The sequence below is a fragment of the Anabrus simplex genome, chromosome 3 (assembly GCF_040414725.1).
Source record: "Anabrus simplex isolate iqAnaSimp1 chromosome 3, ASM4041472v1, whole genome shotgun sequence".
Lineage (NCBI taxonomy): Eukaryota > Metazoa > Arthropoda > Insecta > Orthoptera > Tettigoniidae > Anabrus > Anabrus simplex.
In genome coordinates this window covers 45682651-45704958 of record NC_090267.1, presented here as the reverse complement: position 1 = coordinate 45704958, position 22308 = coordinate 45682651, and the positions used below count along the sequence as shown (strand labels likewise).

The window sequence follows — 22308 nt, the reverse complement described above, 5'->3', positions numbered from 1 at the left end:
CGACACGAGGCTGTCGTATTTGAGCACCTTCAAATACCACCGGACTGAGCCAGGATTGAACCTACCAAGTTGGGGACAGAAGGCCAGCGCCTCAACCGCCTGAGCCACTCAGCCCGGCACAAGCTAGAATTATATGGCCGGCAAGACGTCCACCCCCACTCATGATTGACCGTGTGGTAATACCACTGAAAACGTCTGTGGAAAGCCTTGGGATCATCATAACAAGTCCTTAGGTTATAATGATAAAATGACGCCTCACCCACTCAGATTTCACCAATCGTTGCTTCCGCGCAATATGAAAATAAGATTCATTCAGACGGCTGTGAGACTTTGCTTTATGTTGCTCCTGAGCAAACCATGTCAACGAGAGTAGGTGTGACATTGTTTTATGGAAGTGATCACGATCCAGAAGACTGTGGAACTACAACAGGAAGTTGTCATTTTGCGGAGTGTAGGCGGTACTTTATAAACCAAACGGTCGAGGAAGCGCTTGAATCATGAAGCAACAAATCTAATGAGGTGAACTCACAGTTACAATGAAACGTATTCCGTAAGAAAAGAGTCATTTCTCTCAAGAAACTCTCATTACATCAAACTGTCATCAGAGTGACTTGACTGTACGGGGGTGAAAGATGGGTGGAACACTACCAACTATAACAGAAACACGCAATGTTGAATACATCCTTTCACATGGGTTGGCGTCAGGAAGGGCATACTACCGTTAAACAGGACCAAATATTCATGTGTGACACATATCGCACACGCGACCCCACGTTTGGAAAAGCGGTAGAAGTAGAAGGAGAAGAGCAGTGAAAGCAGGGTGGACTCAGGATATTGAGCAGTATACGTATTAATAAATTGGAAGTAAGAGACTACAGTATAACGAGAATGATTACTAGTACCTAGAAGTAAAAACAGCCTGCCCCGCGGGGTAGGGTTAGCGTGCCTCTCTCTCACCGCCGGGCCCTGGTTTCGATTCTCGACCAGGTCAGGAATTTTTACCTGGTCGTGAGGGTTGGTTCGAGGTCCATTCAGACTCCGTGACAATTGAGGAGCTATCTGACGGTGAGATGACGAATCTGAACTAGAAATCCAACAATAATGCCGAGAGGATTCATCGCACTGACCATGCGTCACCTCATAATCTGCAGGTCTTCGGGTTGAGCAGCGGTCGCTTGGCAGGCCAAGACCTGTCAGGGATGTAGTGCCATTGTGAGGAGATAAAGGCTAAGTGAGGAATGAACTCGATGGATGAAGCTGTACACATAAACCGCCTTTCGTAGACGTGATCGTTCCACAAGCAGGGTTTCGTTTGGTAAGCCATGAAAATACCGTAAATAATCTCAAGCATTGTTCCGAGAAACATTTCGTATGCACGTTGGACTCACGGTTTTTCACTACGCTCCGTATTTCTGGTGTCAGAATTGTGGTAAATGCGTAATACCAATACTAACACTGGCACAACTGCTGTTGCGCTGTCTCCACAACTTACGCGATTTTGTGATGTGATAAACGAAGCTCGAGTTACTGTTAATATGTGAACTGCATTCCTTTATGTTTTCCAGTGTATTCGTGTGGCTGACTCCTGTGCCCTTCGTTGACAGGACAAGCAGCTAGTATGTGCATGATTACACTTTTATCGACCCCCACCCCCAACCCCACGTTGCTTTCTGAGATTCTGAGGCACGTATACAGTCCGTGGCTTACGTTATTACTCAAGGTCTGGAAACAGAGCCGAGACTTGGCAAGACAAACTGGTAGTTCCGCTTCACGCCAGTAGGATCGCGGGTTAGCGGCCTACTTGTCTGTTGTTGACTATGCATTGCTTCCAACTCTCATACACTATACACATGTCCCCTTTACCATTACTTACCGGTTATTCCACCTGAACGATAAATACGCCACGTTCTTTGCTGAAATTCACGTCACTTCAAGGATTTTTCTCTCAAGTGGTTTACTCCTGTTCGTGCGGTTCGCAGCAATATTCTTTCAAAGTGGTCATAATAACTTTTCATTATCGTGAGTCAGTTACTATTGTTCAGCTGTCAATCTACCTTGACTACGGTACTACTAAAATATTTTCTTTCCTCCCCTGAAGGGGGAGGCGGGCCTCTTATACGGTGACACCGTCTCTCAGGCGGAGCGATTTGTTACGGTGAAGGAGATGCTCGGAGAAGGTGAGGGGGTTAGCGGCCGTGGCCTATACTAGGAACTGTCCCGGCATTAGCCTTAATGCACGGAATACCATTCTCAGGACAAACGACGGTTGGGGCCAGCCGCGAGGTCCAGTCCTGTCCCGTCTCCCGAATGCAGAGGCCTATAGCTACGGTAGAACCGTGGCCACCCCTCCTCTGCTCGTTGGCCAGTCAGAGTGCAGAGCCGTGGCCAATTACGGGCCGAGACCCACTCTGCATCTACCGACATCTACCTTTTGCAAGTGATGTGACTCCTGTCTTTCCATTTGTGGACCCATTGAAAGGTTGAAGTGTTCGTGGATGAGGAAATTACAGTATATCCATATCTCTCACTAAGCGGACGATGATTTATTTGATTGCAGTTTCATTGTACTTACGCTTCTTTTCGGTGAAAGCTCGAATTTGTTCAAGTAAGAACTTAGCTTTCAAGTTCCGACGACCCGCTTCACCCTTGAGCTTTGATAGGATATTTCAGCATCAAGGTTGTCCTGACGTTGCAGTGGATGTAAATTTTCATTTAATAAAATAACCTTCCGATTTAACGGTAGTCCTATATACTGCAAATTTTTACTGCCCTCCTTAATTTCATTTATTTTATTTTTGTCGACTTGCCGTGAATTGACTTCATTGTAGAGCATTGCTTTCCTACACTAACATGTGATTGATCATTGTTTTCTCCAACTAGTTCATCAAGACTGTCTTCCGTAATATTTACATTACCTGCACATTTCCTTTTATTGTTGATACATTTGTATTTTACTGCATGTGCTCTTTTGCGCGCATTTCTATTTACTTGCACTTGTTTATGTTCAGGGTAGTCCTCAAAAAACTGTCGGAAGTACATTTTTGCAGAATTCTTTAAATGCTTTGTCACAAGTTGTAGAAGACTGTTTAGGTGTCCTCAAAAACCATGGGTTTTTCCCCCTCGCGTGAAACGGCTACAACATTGTCTCTTAATGTCATCGCTCAATATAAATGTATGAAACGAAATTACATTGCATTTAACTTAACGAGATTTGCAATACTGCACGCTACAGTACACAAAATGAAATAGCGTATGGCTTTTAGTGCCGGGAGTGTCCGAGGACAAGTTCGGCTCGCCAGATGCAGGTCTTTTGATTTGATGCCCGTAGGCGACCTGCGCCTCCTGATCAGGATGAAATGATGATGAAGACGACAAATACATCCAGTCCCCGTGCCAGCGGAATTAACCAATTATGGTTCAAACTCCCGACCCTGCCGGGAATCGAACCCGGGAACCCTGTGGCCAAAGGCCAGCACCCTAACCATTTAGCCATGGAGCCGGACTACAGTACGCCGTTTTTAATAAACAGAAGTCATAACACTGCTAATTACAAATAATCGAGCAAGTAACCGCGCGGTTAGGGTCACGTAACTATCAGCTTGTATTCGAGAGATAATAGGTTCGAACACCACCGCCGATAGCCCTGAAGATGGCTTGCTGTAGTTTTCCATTTTCACACCAGGCAAATAATAATTTTGTATGGCTACTTTTAGCCAAGTGCACACCTTTTAAGGCAGATCATCCAATGAGGGTTTGCGGCAGCTGCCATGTGGAGTTCACTGCGTGTTATGTGTGGTGTGGAGTTGCAGGGATGTTGGGGACGGCACAAACACACAGCCCCCGAGCCATTGGAATTAACCAATGAAGGTTAAAAATCCCCGACCCGGCCGAGAATCGTACCCGAGACCCTCTGAACCGAAGGCCAGTACGCTCACAATTCAGCCAACGAGTCGAACACCAGGCAAATGCTTGGACTGTACATTACGTAAGACCACGGTCGCTTCTTTCCTACTCCTAGCCCTTTCCCAAACCGGCATTGCCGTAAGACCTATCTGTGTCGGGCCGATGACCTTGATACTAAGCCCCTTTAAACAACAAGCATCTTCATCATGTCTACGTTGCTTCACATTCCGAAATTTTTCCCCTCACTTGAAACGGCTCATTGCGGACTTGTCACAATAAAATTGTTAACCATCTTCTTCTCTAATATTCTGCCAAGCGGAAACATCCCACCCTTGATGAAAACTATCGTCCAATAACACTTCTAAGCGTCACATATAAACTCCTACAATATAATTTATGAAACAATCAACAGCTACATTCCTATAGCGCAAGCAGGATTTAGACCTGGAAGAAGTTGTAACGATCAAGCATTGTCTCTCATCGCGTATATCGAAAATTGATACGAGAGGAAATCAAACAAGCGTGGCTGCCTTTTTGGATCTATTAGCTGCCTACGACACTGTCTGGCGAGAAGGACACCAACAATTTTGGGTGTTATCCCATGTCGTAAACTTACGGCCTTACTTATCAATAAGCTTAGCGATATATACTTCCAGATCTACGCTGATAATGACAGAAGCAGAATGTTCATATTAAACGATGGTTTACCTCAAGAATCAGTCCTGGCTTCCTTATTTTCAGTCTGTACATATACGGCTTCCCAGTTACACCTTCAAGAAAATTCGTTTATGCTGATGAGATTTGTTTGGTGACTCAGTGCTCCAACTTTTATGACGCTGAAACAACTTTAGCCACTGATCTGGAAGCCTTGGATGTATACTTCAAGAAATGGTGCCTGCACCTAAATCAACAAAAACAGTTATATCTACATTCCACTTACGCAACAGACAGTCTAATTAAAAACCAACAATCAGATTCTGAGGTCAAGTGTTGCCGTTCTGCAGTTCACCAAAATGCTTGGGAATAACACTTGATAGAACATTGACGTTCAAGCAAAATCTCTAAAGTGTAGCTGCTGAAGTTAAAACTAAAAATAATATTCTTCAGAAACTTGCTGGTACATCATGGGGAGCCAATACTAATGTTTTACGGTCAACAGCGTTAGCCTTATCATATTGTGTTGCTCAATACTGCTGCCCCTCCTGGATCAATAGTGTCCGCACTAAGAAGATTGATGTACAGTTCAATCAGGGAATGCAAATAATCACTGGATGCATTTGGAGCACGAACACGCTATGGTTTCCTGTTCTCAGCAACATTCACTTCCAATCCTAAGGCATGGAAAAACATTCAGCAGAAACCCCAACTACCCATCCATCAAGATATTACAAACACTGAACATCAACGACTAAAATCAAAGAAACCACCCTGGCGTACAGAACCGATCTTGAAAGAACATTTTTTCATGTTAATAGTTTATGGAAAGCCGAGCGGGATTAGTCATCAGTAGTCAACAAACATCTAGTTGAGAACACTTCTAAACGTGTACAAGGATTTCATCTTCCAAGGCGACAGTGGAGAATCATCAATCGAATAAGAACTGGACAACGCAGATGTGGTTATCTATTGCGCAAATGGGCTTGGACTGGCCCTACAAATTGTGATTGTTGTGCCCGTTCTCAGTCAATCCATCACATTGTTACTGACTGTCCAGTTCGAGCTTTCAAAAGGAAAGCTAAGGAAAGCTAATGTACATTCACCGCACATCGGATGAAGCAGTTTTCTGGGTCAAAAGATTAGACCTAGAATTATAGTATTGTACGGACTTGTACTACGCACATTTATCATGAAACTATATATACATTCATCATACGATAAATAAATCAATCACCACCACCATCATCATCATCATCATCATCATCATCATCACCTCTGTGTGTCAGTACAAGGTAAAGCAATTTTGTGGGGGAGAGGGGGGATCAAACCTCTACAAACTGGACTGCGCGATTTTTAATGCCACATTTACGCCTGTTCTCTCGAAAACTTGCCTTTCCGAAACGCCTCTTCCCAAAGAGCACTTTGCAACCATCTGATTCTCTGTCACACCACATTCCAATGCCCTTAACCAAAGTATATCTATAATACGACGCTTCAAACACACCCCAGCTTCCTCACTCCTTATGACACCTTCCTTACCGTGAAGTATGGGGACATAATGTACGTGGCATTTAATGCAAACTATACGATTAAGGTCGCTAAGAAGCGAACCTAGCGGCAAAATGCGGCATATGACTGAACCATCGCTCGCGTTGTTGTTCGCGCGTCATTTCTAGGCCTTGCCTTCTAACGTAGGCCGCGATGCAGACATGCGGCTATCAGATGCTTGTGACGTATGCCACTCGTTTCCTGGCTCTCTTTGGCCTTTCGCAGATTTAAAAGGTTGCTAGAATAATTTTGGTAGTAAATCTCAAGAGAATCCATTATAGGCTCTTCGACTCAAAACTTTGAAACGGACGGTGCTGGTATTTCCATTTCTGACATAAATATGTCTTATGACTGTGAGAAATCCAAAAAAGTGTGTAACGTGACGCGACAAAATGTGTGACGGAAGTGTAAGCATAACAACCACGCAGGCAGCGCTGAAAGGTATGGATGGATGTTCAGACAATGTTACCTAGCATCCGTGCAGGCTATGTCTTATTGCTGGTTGTCATCTGAAATTAGCAGGCATTGATCGATAGCCATGAGCGGCAGAAATGTTTATGATCATTTGATTTTCGCAAAGGGAAAACTAGTTTCTAATACATTCTTCCTGTACAACAAAACATTCATTCCTCCATTACTGTTCGACATATGAAGTCAAACCTTCTCTCATTTTATCGGCAAAAGATACAGATCAAAATAATTTGTTACTTGTATTTTAGATACATTTTGTCATTAGCTATATTGCTGTAAAACCAACCGTAAAGGAGGTACATCGAGTTTTATGTTCAGGACAAATAAGTAAATGAATAAACAAATAAATAAATCAACTAGGAAATTAAACTGAACTCGCCAGTAATAAATAAATATATACACAAATAAATAAATAAATCAACTAGGAAATTAAACTGAACTCACCAGTATTTACAGACGATGCTGAAAGTGATCTCCTTCAGCTGCAATGCATGCTTCACATCTTATAATGAGATTTCGAAACACACTTTGTAGTTCATGGACACCGATAGAACGCACAACGTTCCTAATTCCAGTTTTTAGTTCTTCTGCAGTTCGAGGATTATTCCTGCAAACTTTTCCTTTAAGATTTCCCCATAGATAAAAATCACATGTGCTTAAATCAGGCAAACGAGGGGGCCATAAGCCTTTACTGATGATCTGATCATCATCGAACATTTCCCGTAACCGTCGCATAGAGCTACGCGCCGTATGGGCCGTTGTACTATCCTGCTGGAAATAGCCGTACCTTTTCTCTTCTTCAGTCAGTTCAGCAAAAAATGGTTCCAGAATGTTGTGAATATAACAGTCCGAAGTAATCGTGCCTGAAAAATATCGGACCGATAATTCGTTGGGCACTGATAGCGCACCACACATCCACCTTCACATCGTGCAGAGGTCTCGGCTGTAAAATGTGCGGGTTGTCTGTATCCCAGATTCTATTGTTCTGTGAATTGACATATCCACTCAAATGAAACCAGGCTTCTTCGCTCATAGAAAGAAAGTTCGGATCCACAATACCATCGCGGACACTATTTATTAGCCAATTGCAAAATCGTATTCTTGCATTGAAATCTGTAGGCAGTATGTTATGGTCTGAATGAGTCCGATAAGATCATAAACGTAACAATTTTGTTGCATTACGTGCTGAAGGAAGGTGAAATACCACTTTCCTGAGCTACTCTCCGAAGCGACTTATGTGGACTTGTGTGAGAGCTGTTCTCCTTCGCTTCTTTTTCTTATTGCTTACGGAACCAGTACTACGCCACTTGTAAACGAGCTGATGCACGTAACGTTTTGATGGTACTGTAGCACCGGGAAATTGTCTACGGAATTTTCGAAGGCACCTTTTAACTGGTTTCTTCTTCTTGTGCGAATAACACTCGACCAAAAATATTCTTTGCTCTATAGTGTATTTAACCATCGTGATAATAACCTCACAACACACCTTAACAGTCCAATATTTTCTTACTAACTGAGGGACAGAGTGCTAAACAGATGCGCGCTGCAGTGAACACTTCTTATCTCGCCGTGGTGACAGGAGCCATATGGCGCTCGTTCGGGACTTCCCACGGCATGCGAGAAGAAGTCTGAACACTTAAATTATTCTCCCTATATTATATTATATTATATTATATTATATTATATTATATTATATTATATTATATTATATTATATTATATTATATTATATTATATTATATTATATTATATTATATTATATTATATTATATTATATTATATTATATTATATCTGTACGCCAATAACATGAACCAGTTGGGTTCAATGTGTTGGTTGCCAACACGTGAGTAAACTATATTTTATTCACAGAGAAGCCCTTTTCATTACATAAATACCGTTTTTGGTGCTTAGGGAAACCTATGTCCTGTAATTCTTCATCAACATCATTTTCTGCGTTCGAAGTTCTAAGAAGACTGAATTTCCAGGGGCAAATAATAAATGAAGGAACCTAGCATAAACCTTGATTTAATTTTAGAAGTGCTCTAGACATACTCTAAACTACATTGTCCTTTAATATATTTATTAGTTGGTTTCCAATCCTCACTTTTTAAACTTCATAGTACCACGTCAATTAATAAATAGTGTGGATAACTTTGGTTATATAAGCGGTGAAGTGACTTTTTCATCTCAGAAATGTGTATTGACTTTATTAATAAAGACAGCATATTACAATTTCTTCGACTGTAAAATTTGAGAGGCAATCAAATGAAAACGGAACACCCGCCACAACACACATTCCGCATGAAAGGTGGCAATAGTGTTGTTACGTATTAATACTGCCATCGCTGTGGTGGGACAACTCACAGGTGCAAGCATTTGTTGGGTTATGTCTTCGTTGGTGCGCGTACTGGTCTAGTGTGCTCGCCCTGTTGTAGAAATGGAGACAAGCAAAGAAGAGAAGTGTGTTTCGTTTGTTGGTGGTTGACTGTCCTGGAGTACGCGAAATACATCGCCGCATTTCTCCTGTTCAGGTCCATGCCGAGTGTGCACGAGTGGCATAGGAGATTCCGAGAGAGGCGCACGTCACTGCAAGACGATGCGCCCCAAGGCCAGGCCCATCGAGCCATTACTCGTGATGTGATAGGGCGGGTTGATGGCCTTGTCCGGGAAAACCAACGAGTTACGGAGGAAGAACGTCGGTTTCATTCGGTCGGAAAAGTGCAAGAGTGGGTGCGGTTTTGGATCCGTCAGCGACCTACCTCTTTCTACAAAACTGGAATTGATAGTCACGTCTCCCAGTGGGATAAATGTATTGACGCTTTTGGTGATTACTTCTGAATAAAACCATTCCATGCTCACATTGTAGCGGGTGTTCGGTTTTCAGTTGACTGCCCTTTATAAATAAGGATATGTCGTGGGTACGACACATTTTGTGTAATTCTCCGTCGTTGGTAGAGGACATCCCAAGAGTTAGGTTGTCATAATTATGTCAGTGAAGATCGGCTATATTCTCTCCTATCTTGACTTCTATCCAAGAAATTGTGATGTTTTGAGGGACGAACATGGACAGCATTTCAGTCAAGACATTTCAGCAACTGAAAGAAGGTATCTGGGCAATTGAACTCAACTACTGTTCTGGGATGTGAGGAGAGAAGCCTCAGAAGCAGAGTACAAACAAAAATCAAAGAAAAACACAAACGCTCCAGTGCAAAGGTAAATCGATAAGAGTGCATGAGCTAATAAAAGTGTTTTGATGTCATATTTAAATATGTTCCTTAACCCCTGTCTATTTGGAACTGTCAAATTTTGTTAAGAAAACTGCAGCTTTTATTTCTTTGTTGATTAGTGTTATCATTCGTGAAGTTATATATAAATAATATTCATTTTTGTTCCAGACTCTTAATGTCGTCCCCATTTTGGCACGTTTAGAGTGGGCGATCTGTGTTCCATCGTCCTGTCCTGCCTACGACGTCCAGGTTGTACTAAACGCGGCACTTCAGCGTCTAGATCTTCAAATCGACGCTCAGGTTCTCCCAGAAGCATGCCAGTTAGAAGGCAACTCGTGGCCACAGTTTAATTTTGCTGACTACGTTATGATGTAAGTACCACTATTTCATGAGGACTTTTAAATAGCTACTAAGACCGCTGCTTAAAGGGGAACGCACTATCTTCGGAACTGACTTTGAGAGCAGGCTTCGTGTAGTGGCAGAATACACTCAAGTTGTTATTATATTTTAAAAATAGGCGCAGGGGCCAGCCAGTATTGAAATAAAGCACTCCATCGTATTCATACAGTTTACATATTGAAATGTGATTTGCTCTTATAAAGCCGGCCCCATGGTGTAGGGGTAGCGTGCCTGCCTCTCACCTTGAGGCCCCGGGTTCGATTCCCGGCCAGGTCAGGGATTTTTACCTGGACCTGAGGGCTGGTTCGAGGTCCACTCAGCCTACGTGATTAGAATTGAGGAGCTCTCTGACGGTGAGATAGCGGCCCCGGTCTAGAAAGCCAAGAATAACGGCCGAGAGGATTCGTTGTGCTGACCGCACGACACCTCGTAATCTGCAGGCCCTCGGGCTGAGCAGCGGTCGCTTGGTAGGCCAAGGCCCTTCAAGGGCTGTAGTGCCATGGGGTTTGGTTTGGTTTGGTTTTGCTCTTATAACACGTCGGGTGCCTCAGGCAGTAGCGTTCAGTATTAACACTCCAGTGGTCGCGCGAAGAAAAGTCACGTCAGTGGTCGCGCGGATCACAAATGTGGTCCGTACTTTCTTTGAAATATAAGGCTATTCTATGCTATTTATTCAATAAATATAATTATGCATTGTGAAAATAAATTTATTTTCTGTACAATATAATTATGCATGCATTTACAAACAATCCCTGAAAAACTACCGGACATTGTGATTTGTCTCACTTACTTCCTCCATAAGGTATCTCACTGTCTGGTTCGTTCAGCCATCGATTTATATTATAGTCGTCCATTTTGTATTTATATACCAACAATTCATATAAACTCATAAAAAGGAGTAGGTATATGCACATGAACTGAGATTAGACACCGTAATAAGAAAATAAACGAAGTCAAAAGAAGTGACGCTAGTGGTCGCACGGATCACAGTTGTGATCCACAAGAATAAATTACTTTATAACGCAACAACCATCAGTCAAGGTTATCATACTACTGCGTTATCAGAGAGAGTATGGGGTGCGAGGAAGGTACATAGATGTTCAAGGTCAACAGTCATACCAAAAAACAGGAGGGAAAATTACTAAACGGCTGGATCACTATTGTGATCCACGCGACCACTGGAGTGTTAAGCAACGCGGAGTTTCGTGCTCGATTTTCCACTTTTCCTTTATAATAATAATTATTTCATCAGTTCATTAAACATTCCCTTTAAAAAATGTAAATGCTCTTTTGTGGACGTTCATAAATGTTTTCCGATTTTTAGGAAACTTTTGATCAATCTAATACAATTTTCCAAATATACTTTAAAATGTATTTATGAGGTATTTTATACAAATACTCACATGAGAAAATTTGTATTTCTTTATTCATACACAATAATCTTCGCAAAGTACCTCTCAAACGCCTCAATTTTAAAATATATTTAGATATTCAAGTCAAATATTAAAAATTCGGGAATTTTTTCGGAAAATATTTATGGAAGTTCAGAAAGAAACTTTCAACACTGTTCAAAAAGGGAGTTGGCGATTATAATTCATAAAATTAGTATTCTGGTAAAGGAAAGAAAATACATGAATGGAGACACGAATGCGGAACGTAATGCTCGTTTAGCCGAGCGCTGCCACCACAGTCTCCCGAGGGGTTGTGGGTGCAAAGACTACTTTCTAATACGTCAACTGTTGTGAGTACGATAGAACGTTTTTATTTCGAGAGTGGTTGACCAGTGTGACTTGATATTTTAATACAGGGCCTCTCAGGGTGCATGCGCGTGGTGCATGCACTGTGCACGGTGCAAAAGACGACTTCGCTTGGTTGACCAGAGTGCAGACCCCCCACTCCTCTCTCCCTACACCTGTCTCCCCGTTCGGCCTGTCTCCGCGTTCCTCACCTTCACTGCTGTTTCTCCTCCACTGCGAAATGTTTACGTGTGGTGAGCGGAGACGCACAGTTGTATGGGACAAGGTTACCAGTGTTTTTAAAAAAAATAAAAAAGTGAATTAGAAATACACATACATGTTTGAGAGGAATGTAAACATAATTTTTAAGAAATGCAGAACCCGTAACCAAAATGAAAATGCTACAGTACTGGAACAAACCTCATTTGTGGATATAGAATGCTCTTCTTCAAGCTGTTTCAACTTCCTTAATTCTTTCTCTCTGACGTCTCCTATGATTTCACAATAATTTTCCGAATGTAGTCTGTTGTAGTGTCTTTCAATAGACGATTTTCTTACGCACGTAATTATCGTCCCACAGATTAAGCATTTGGCGTTATCGTCACGACAAACAAACAAACAAAAAATACGGAAGTTCCCAGTTCGATTGAAATGGACTTTCGGAAGTCTTTGCTTTCTTTGAAACAGGTTGCTCCATTATTATGTTGTCGTGCGCTTATCTATTTCACTGATAAACACGTCGTCTACCACCAAACGCTTCGTCGCTCTCAGCACACTACACCATCCGAGTCAAGCCGAGTTGAGGCGAAGCGTACCGATGCACAGTGCACAGAGCCTATGCACCGTGCTCTGCACGCGTGAGAGTTTGGGCGTTTGAGAGGCCCTGTTTTAATATAACACCACACGCCTGCTCCCAAAAACAGTTTCTCAGACTGTGCCAGTAGTATAAATTTGGATAGTTCGGCCGCCGCCTTCTCCACACGTGTCTGGGAGAAGCCTCCGCCTCACGGAATGTGCTAACTAAGAGTGCATGTTTGACTTCACATGAATTCACTTGAAAAGTAGGGCGCTTGGCTAAGAGCGCGCTCTTAACCTCACATGAACTTACGCTGGCTACGTGTCCAGGCTTCACTTTACAGACCTTGGGTTCGATCCCAGGCCTAAGGGCGTTAACCATGGAGACCCTAGGTCGAAGCCTAAGAGTTCAAGCTTAAACTAAGAGACCCAAAGTTCAACACCCGGGCTAACCGCATACGAGTGTAAGCATAAACTAACAGACTCCAAGTTCGATACTCGGGCGAGCTGCATATAACTGCAGGGCTAACGTTACGCTGACAATGCGTAAACCTAACAGACTAACTGCATAAGAGTGTAAGCTTAACCTAACAGACTTTAAGTTCCAAACCCGGACTAACTACATAAAAGTGCAGGTCTAACGTTACACTGACCACGCTTAACCTAACCTAACTCACACCCTGGTAAATTTGCAGGCTTAACCCTACCCTGACCAGGCGTTAACCCAACCAGTTGACCTTCCCTACACCCTGGCAAAAGTGCAGGCTTAACCTTACGCTGACCAAGCGTTAACATAACCGGATGCCCTTCCCTTCACTCTGGCGAAAAGTACAAGCTTAGCCTTACGCTGACGAGGCATTAACTAACAGGTTGTCTTTCCCCACACCCTGGCTAAAAGTGCAGGCTTAACCTTACGCTGACTAGGCGTTTACCTAACTGGCTGCCGTTTTCTACACTGGCATAGCGGCTACACGTTGTACTGAGAGGACTCGGGAGATGGTGTCTGTGCTAACCCTTGCTATAAGTGCAGGCGTAATTTTACGCTAACCAGGCGTTAACATAACCGGTTGCCTTTCCCTATACCCTGGAAAATGATTGGAATCAAGGCAGAGCTTCAATAATGTTATTTGCTTTACGTAACGCTAACTAATTCTAAGGTTTTCGGAGACGCTGAGGTGCCGGTATTTACTCCCGAAGGAGTTCTTCTACGTGCCAGTAAATCTACCGACACGAGGCTGACGTGTTTGAGCACCTTCAAATACCGCCGGACTGAGCCAGGATCGAACCTGCCAAGTTAGGGTCAGAAGGCCAGCGCCTCAACCGTCTCAACCACTCTGCCCGGCAGGCAGAACTTCCTCAGAACATCGAAGGAAATTAGAATCCCCGCTGATAAAGCTAGGCTACGACTGTGGAAGACTACGACCTACCTTCACAATTTTTGGATAAGAATTTCGGAAACTTTGCCTCTTGGCCATGACAAGGAATGGTTGACTTGGAAGTTCCTGAATGAATTAAGGTCTGGAGTGGGCAGACCAAAGGTTAATTTAGCCAGGTGGAGGTATTCTGGTAAGATTGATATTCGGTGTGAAATTGGAGGAGTCCAATTGTGTGCAGCCTCCTGTACTCAAGAAGACCTTCGTTACTCTACAGTAAATGCACTGGAAGTAGCCAAGTTCTGGTCACAAATAATACAATATTTGAACTGTGCCTTATATGTATACGTTTCTGACACAATGATAAATAAATAATTTTGGTAAATTATTCAGGGTGCAGACATTTTCTATTTCGTAAATTTTTTGGAGTGTTAGATGGTGCAAATACAAGTACTGTGAACATAGGAACCATAGGTCTGTGGTTATTAGTTTCGGTGCTGCGCGCTTGAAGATCTCAGATCGGCTGCCTACTTCCCAAGTGTTTGAGCATAAACGTGACACTCTCCTTGCTTTCGGTTTACATTTTAGCTGCACACAGTGAAAATGGACAAAAGTACATCACCTCAGGGCAGGTAGTTGAAATATCTCTCTGCAACTTGGCGGCACAATTCACACCGACGTAACAATGATTCGCGTATTCTTTGGAAAATTTCCAGCGCTTCTCGGGCACGATGCGCAGGAGTGGAGACGGACAGATGGAAAGGAAGGTCACGCTGGCAGCGACTCAGAAATAATCCACACTTCAAGCCCTCCAGGCAAGCAACTCAGTGTTGAAAACATTCTAGGGATACGAGCTACGAATTTTAGGTAAATAAAATATAATGAAGTATGATAATATATTTAATTATTCCTAAAAATTACAATCCTTTCCTTAATCATCGTTATCCGGTCGACTAGATTAGCAGCTTGCCTTTTTCTATCTCTTCGAGCGCTAATGTGAGTCAACGTAGAGTTTCAGTTAAGCGCCGCTGTGAGCGCTAATGTGAGTCAATGCAGAATTTCACTTAAACCCTTATAACTACATTCGGTGCAGACATTTAAAAAATCGCTTGAGGGTATTGAACCAAGGAACACATTGTAGAAAGAATTATGTAAATAAGTTTATTTGACTAGGATTTTTTTTTTGCTAGTTGCTTTACGTCGCACCGACACAGATAGACTAGGATTTTAATAAAAAAAGAAAACGAGTAAAGAAACAAGAGATTTTAGGCTCTTTTCCGGAACTGCATTTAGGCCGGAAGTGATTTTCGATTTCTTTTTAGTTTGATGGAGCTTTTCAAAACTCACAGCTTGAAACATTTCCGGGCCCTTTAGCCCTTCAACTTCCGGCACAATTGAGAAAATTGCTGAATTTTGCGTTTTTCGTAGTATGGGGGACACTTATTTTGTATGCAAAGAAATGTTTACAAGATATTATGTCTCCCGGTCATGGCCATCTCTCAACTGCTGCTTATTCCATACGACACAGCCTGCACGGTTGGTATGGTAACACTTCCGTCACGTTACGTTACACCCCCAGCCATAAGACATATTTATGTTAAAGAACAAGTGTAGCTCGTTTACTCTCTAGTGTCTGGGAGGAAGGAAACGGAAACTAATCACGACAGACCTATGGTTCCTATGTTCACAATACTTGTATTTCTACCAACCAACTCTCCTTTAATTTTTCGAAACAAGGATTTTCCGCACCCTGTATATTATGGCGTGCAGGCCTTCGAACTGACACCTATAGGCAATTTGCACGTTTGTTAAGGCAAGTCCTACCTGTGATAATAATAATTTCGTGTGGCTATTTCTAGCCGAGTGCAGCCCTTGTAAGGCAGACCCTCCGATGAGGGTGGGCGGTATCTGCCATGTGTAGGTAACTGCGTGTTATTGTGGTGGAGGATAGTGTTATGTGTGGTGTGTGAGTTGCAGGGATGTTGGGGACAGCACAAACACCCAGACCCCGGGCCATTGGAGTTAACCAATGAAGGTTAAAATCCCCGACCAGGCCGGGAATCGAACCCGGGACCCTCTGAACCGAAGGCCAGTACGCTGACCATTCGGCCAACGAGTCGGACACCTGTGATAATTTCTAACGATGAAGATGACACTCTCTCTCACTCTCTCTCTCTCACACACAGTCCCAGAGTGAGACTAACCAACCAATGAAAGTAGGAGTCCTAGACATGGGCGAGAATCGAATCCGGGACCTATTGGACCAATGATCAGCATATTAACCATTTAGCCATGGAGACAGATATCGTGGTAAAAAGTGTCGCCGGGGTTTGAAAATTAGCGGGATGCTCTAACTCACAGTCACACCGTGGAAATAGCTGCGCGGTCTGAGTCACGTAGTTATCAGCTTGCATACGGGAGAAGTGAGTTCGAACTCCACTGTTGGCAACCCTGAAGATGGTTTTCCGTGGTTTCCCATTTTCCTACCCCTACCCATTTCCTACTCCATCATCGCCACAAGATATATATCTACGTCGGTGCGACGTACAGCAAATAATAAAATCTCGAAGTCCAAAAAGGGGAAGGCCCCGGAAGATGTAGAAATTTAATCGTCATGAAAATGCAGTTTAGTCCACATCGGTGGTGTAGTGGTTAGTGTGTTTGACTGCCACCCGCGCCCCGGACGCCCGGGTTCGATTCCCGGCTCTACCACGAAATTTGAAAAGTGGTACGAGGGCTGAAACGAGGTCCACTCAGCCTCGGGAGGTCAACTGAGTAGAGGTGGGTTCGCTTCCCACCTCAGCCATCCTCGAAGTGATTTTCCGTAGTCCCCACTTCTTCGCCAGGCAAATACCGTGATGATACCTAACTTAAGGCCACGGCCGCTTCCTTCCCTCTTCCTTGTCTATCCCTTCCGATCTTCCCATCCCCCAGCAAGGCCCCTGTTCAGCATAGCAGGTGAGGCCACCTGGGAGAGTTACTGGTCATCCTCCCCAGTTGTATCTCCCGACCCAAAGACTCACGCTCGAGGACACTGCCGTTGAGGTGGTAGAGGTGAGATCCCTCGCTGAGTTCGAGGGAAAAGCCAAACCTGGAGGGTAAACAGATTAAGGATGTGAAGAAGAAAATGCAGTTTTAGGTGTTTTCGAATGAGCAACACTTGATGGGAAACATAATCTATTGTTTTGTTAAGCAGTTTTTGAACAATAACGAACAAGTACAAAAAAACTAACAGCCGCATAAAAGGTAAAGGTGGGTTTTAATAATGAAAAAGTAAGACATTTTACATTCTAAATATATGCGAATTAAGAAGGATGGAAGATAAATAAATAAAAACTGTACCTCTAAACTCTTAAGGTAAAGGACGTAATATTCTGATTTTCTCGTAGAATGATACCAAACTGAGTTTAGAAAAAGGGAAAATGGCTCCAAATTGGCGTTTATTATTATTATAAAAGAGAAACTGAAAGTCTTTAGTGCAACATTTAAAATATTTTCAGAATTTCTAATTCTCACTCATAAGGAGAGTGTTCCTAGGAACAGTCGATGGTTTGATGAAAATGTCCGTCACAGTTTCGAGTTTAACTTTTAGCTTCTTGATTATGGACATGCATGATTGTATTAATTTTCTTGCGTCATGGCACTGCGCATGTAAATCTTCTCAAGGCGGAAAAAGAACGTTCTGATGTACATATACAAATGGGTATAGTTAAAGCGATTAGGAAACTTAACTACCTCCAGGAATAAAGAAAACAAAAGTTCCTTAGTTGGCTCCTCAACCCCCGCCCTCGTTCGTAATGTAGGACAAAACATACATTGGTATGTTTTCCTTTCTTTTCTTCTGTTATTGTCTCTTTTTTATTCTTTCTTCTCCCTTTTTGTGGGGGTTGCTGGCCACCCTCACAAAATGTTGGGGGTGCTCGAGCACTGTAGCACCCCCCGGAGTGGGCGCCGTTGTGGTAAACAATAAATGCTAATACTGTACAAGACTCGAAAGTGGCCTTCAGACTTTTGTGTGAATTATCATTGCTCTGGGCTGCGTGGCTCAGGCGGTTCAGGCGCTGGCCTTTCGACCCCATCTCGGCAGGTCCGATGGTATTTTAGGGTGCTCAAATACGTCAGGCTCGTGTCGCTAAATTTACTAGCACGTGAAAGAACTCGTGCGGGACAACATTCTGGCACCTCCGAGTCTCCGAAAAACCGACAGATGTAGTCAGTGGGACGTAAAAACAACAACAGTATTATTAATTATCTTTGCAATGGGTCAATGTACGCTGAGTTGATGTGGGTCTTATACCGGCAACCAGTCTCTTACGTCAAGTCTTCACCGGACAGCGAGGCACATGAGCTGGTCTTATCACGAGTGTGTGCGCATACGCGGAACGTAACTGTCGTGAAAGTGCGTGCTGTGTTACGCAAGTCCCTATCTTGTCACAGGTCAGGTCTTGTTTGCTGGCACGAGATTATGTTGTACTTTCTCCGCACTGAAGCACATCGGATCACACTACTTATCGTTCACATAACAGGTAGACCTGACCCTCCTAGCGGAATCGGGCCAGTATCAGCCTCAGTGACAGACGTCTGACATTCTGAATTAGAATGGAAATGGAAATTAAAACAAATGAAAATCCTCGACCTATTTCTAGTCATTCGACCGGGTCAGGAATGGAATGAACGAAGCCACCATCCAATGGCGAGGATAGGAACTGTGTCGGCTGTCGAAGCTTGTCGCACTCCTCTGGGGCAATGATTAATGACTCACAGATGAAATGATATTGGAGAGTGCTGCTGAAATGAAAGATGACAGGGAAAACCGGAGTACACGGGGAAAAACCTGTCCCACCTCCGCTTTGTCCAGCACAAATCTCACATGGAGTAACCGGGAACCCAGCAATGAGAGCCCAGGGCGCTGCCGCCTGAGCTACGGGGGCTCTATTTACAGTGTTTTAATGTCGCACAGAGTGGCGTGAAAATGGGAAAACCGAATTGAGTGGCTCAGATGGTGAAGACGCTGGCTTTCTGAGCGCAAGATGGCAGGTTCGATCCTTGCTCAGTCCTGTGGTATTTGAAGGTGCTCAGATACGTGAGCTCCGTGTCGGAAAATTTACCGGCACGTGAAAGAATTCCACCGGGCACCTCGGCGTCTCCAAAAACGGAAATGTAGTTAAAGGGACGTGACAAAAAATAATATTAATTATTAAAATGGAAAACTACGGAAAACAATCTTCAAGCTTTCCGGCGGTGGTGTTCGAACCCACCAACTCCTGAATGCAAGCTTACAGCTACGTGACTCGAACCACGAAGCCAATTCACTCGGTAGGCTTTTCTGGTTGTTCTACTCTGGTATCGCCTGTCTTGAACCTTACCCTTGGGAACGTCCGGTTCCTTCGCTGAATGGTCAGCGTAGTCACTCAGAGGGCCCCGGGTTTAACCTTGAATGGTTATATCGCCTGGCTCGGGGACTGGGTGTTTGTGCTGTTGCAAACATTTCTGCAAGTCACACAACACTATCTTCCACTACAATCACACGCATTTTCCATACACGGCAGTTGAAGCCCACCCTTGTTGGAGGGTCTGTCTTACAAGGGCTGCTCCAGATGAGCCGAACATGTCCTCGACACACCCGGCACTAAAAGCCGTAAGATAAGCAGAGAGATCCTTAGGAATTTGAGATCTCTCTAAAGCACGGGTGTCTAAGCTTGCCCATCGTAAGCGCAGTGTCCGCGTTAGAAATGCCTGTGTACGGGGACGCAAGTCGCTTCCCCTCATTCAGCTTGTACTTCCCCACTTTGATGACACAAGGCTGTGCACACTTCTTATTGACGACAGTCTCCAGTTACCTGTTTTCTTCTACAAGTAATTGATGAAACATACAACTACATAGGCTGTGGCATGAAGAGTGATACAGTAATTTGTTGTGTAGTTTTGTTTGAAGAAATGCTATTTTAATTGAAGGCCATGTTCAAAGTTGAAAACATTAACTTAACAGACAGTGTAGGGGTCCAATTACTACGAGAAACGTAAAATTAAGCAATTTCCCCAATTGTGTCGAAAGTTCAAGGGCTGATGTGCCCAGAAAGGTTTTAAATTGTGAGTCTTCGATAGCTCTATCAAACTTAAAAAAAAAAAATTGAAAATCACATCCGGTCTAAATGCAGTTCGGAAAACAGCTTAAATTTTTTGTTTCTTTACTTCTTTTCCTTTTTATTCAAATCGTAGCCAAATTGACTTATTTACATCATTCATTGCAATGTGTTCTTTGGTTCAATGCCCTCAGGCATATTTTGATTTTTTTTAATGTCCAAGATGAATGTGGTTATAAGTGCTTAACTGAAACTCTGCATTGACTCACATTAGCGGTCGTAGTGGTGCTTAAGTGAAACTCTGCATTGACTCACATTAGCGCTCGTAGCGGTGCTTAAGTGAAACTCTGCATTAACTCACATTAGCGCTCGTAGCGGTGTTTAAGTGAAACTCTGCATTATCTCACATTAGCGCTCGTAGTGGTGCTTAAATGAACTCTGCATTGACTCACATTATCGCTCGTAGTGGTGCTTAAGTGAAACTCTGCATTGACCACTGCCTGCTCGATCTGCATCCGATGGCTGCTTATACTGCCTGCTCATTACAACATTTTAACATGGCACTAAATGAAACACTTCGTTTACGAATACCCACAGCAGGTGGCAGCACCAACCGGCTCCTGAACTGTCGGCATGAAGTAGCGGGAGATAGGTTAGTACTGTATTTGTTTACAGTGAAAATGGTGTACAGCTGCGTGCCTTTCTGCAAATCAAAGAAAGGGAAACCAGAATGCCGTGGTATTTCATTCCATGACACGGGCTTTTTCAGGAGATCAGTTGAAGCCATGTTTAGTTCTATAAGAATGGGAGGAGGGTGCAATGACATTACTCCCGGGCTACTCAGAATTCCATAAAGAGAATTCTGAAATCCGGTATTTTAATGTCCACCGATGGTGCTAACGTTATCCACAAGCAAAATTCAAAATGTTCTGCCTCAGTATCCTCTCTCGGACTTGACGAAACAGAACCAGTGATGCCCGCTGAGTATGTGCTTCATGTACTGGAAGATGTTCGTGAGCCCCTTGAGTCAGTGTGTGTCACTTTGGAAACTGCTTCCCATGCATTAGTGTGTGGTTATTTAGTGCGTGTAATCGAAGAAAAAACAATGCACCACATGCTTGAGTAACGTTTCCACCTCAGTTAATGTATCCCCATTGATGAACTTAATCAGTCTGATAGAGCAGGCCTGCGCTATCCCCAGCAACGATGTATTGGCCTAATTATGCGGCTACAGAATTTGTTGAGGCGGCTCTACCGTACTGCAAGAAATCTGCAAGTCTGCTCCAGACTATAAAAAACTATGTTCTACCCTCTTTGTGCCACTGTAAGATTTTAAAATGTTTTACTAACAATAAGCACCAGGAACTTGTGTCAGAAACTGTGGTGGCCAAATTCGTGAAACCTCTACTTAGTAATGTAGGGAAGTACCATACAGACAAAGTTTCCAGGTTTTCTTGTTCGTCGAAATCTCTTTCTCGAAAAGTCCTGAAGCAGTCACTCTCTAGAGCACCACTTTATGCGTACAATTCGTTAATTTTTCTGTTACTTTCAGATTTTAAATTTTGCTTGTACGCTTATCTAGCTGTATTCACGCGAAAACTGGGTACGTCTGGTGCTGCGATCTAGCGGCAGATTATTTGTAAGTCGTGTTACACGTTTGAATATGGAATGAGCAGGCAGTATAAGCAGCCATCGGATGTAGATCGAGCAGGCAGTGGCATTGACTCACATTATCGCTCGTAGCGGTGCTTAAGTGAAACTCTGCATAGACTCACATTAGCGCTCGTGGTGGTGCTTTAGTGAAACTCTGCATTGACTCACATTAGCGCTCGTAGTGGTGCTTTAGTGAAACTCTGCATTAACTCACATTAGCGCTCGTAGTGGTGCTTAAGTGAAACTCTGCATTAACTCACATTAGAGCTCGTAGTGGTGCTTAAATGAACTCTGCATTGACTCACATTATCGCTCGTAGTGGTGCTTAAAAGAAACTCTGCATAGACTCACATTAGCGCTCGTAGTGGTAGAGAAAGGCAAACTGCTAATCTAATCGACCGGATAACGATGATTAAGAAAAGGATTGTAATTTTTAGGAATAAATAAATAATATATCCTCATG

The 22308-nt window shown here is 43.2% G+C and overlaps 1 protein-coding gene across 1 annotated transcript in view; it reads left to right on the top strand.

The window, feature by feature from the left end:
• The window catches only part of LOC136866643 (nose resistant to fluoxetine protein 6), a 323272-nt gene that overhangs the window by 83938 nt on the left and 217026 nt on the right, over positions 1-22308 (top strand). Inside the window, exon 3 of the mRNA XM_068226990.1 lies at positions 9975-10177. Coding sequence (XP_068083091.1) covers positions 9975-10177 — 203 coding nt within the window. The remainder of the gene's footprint in view (positions 1-9974; positions 10178-22308) is intronic.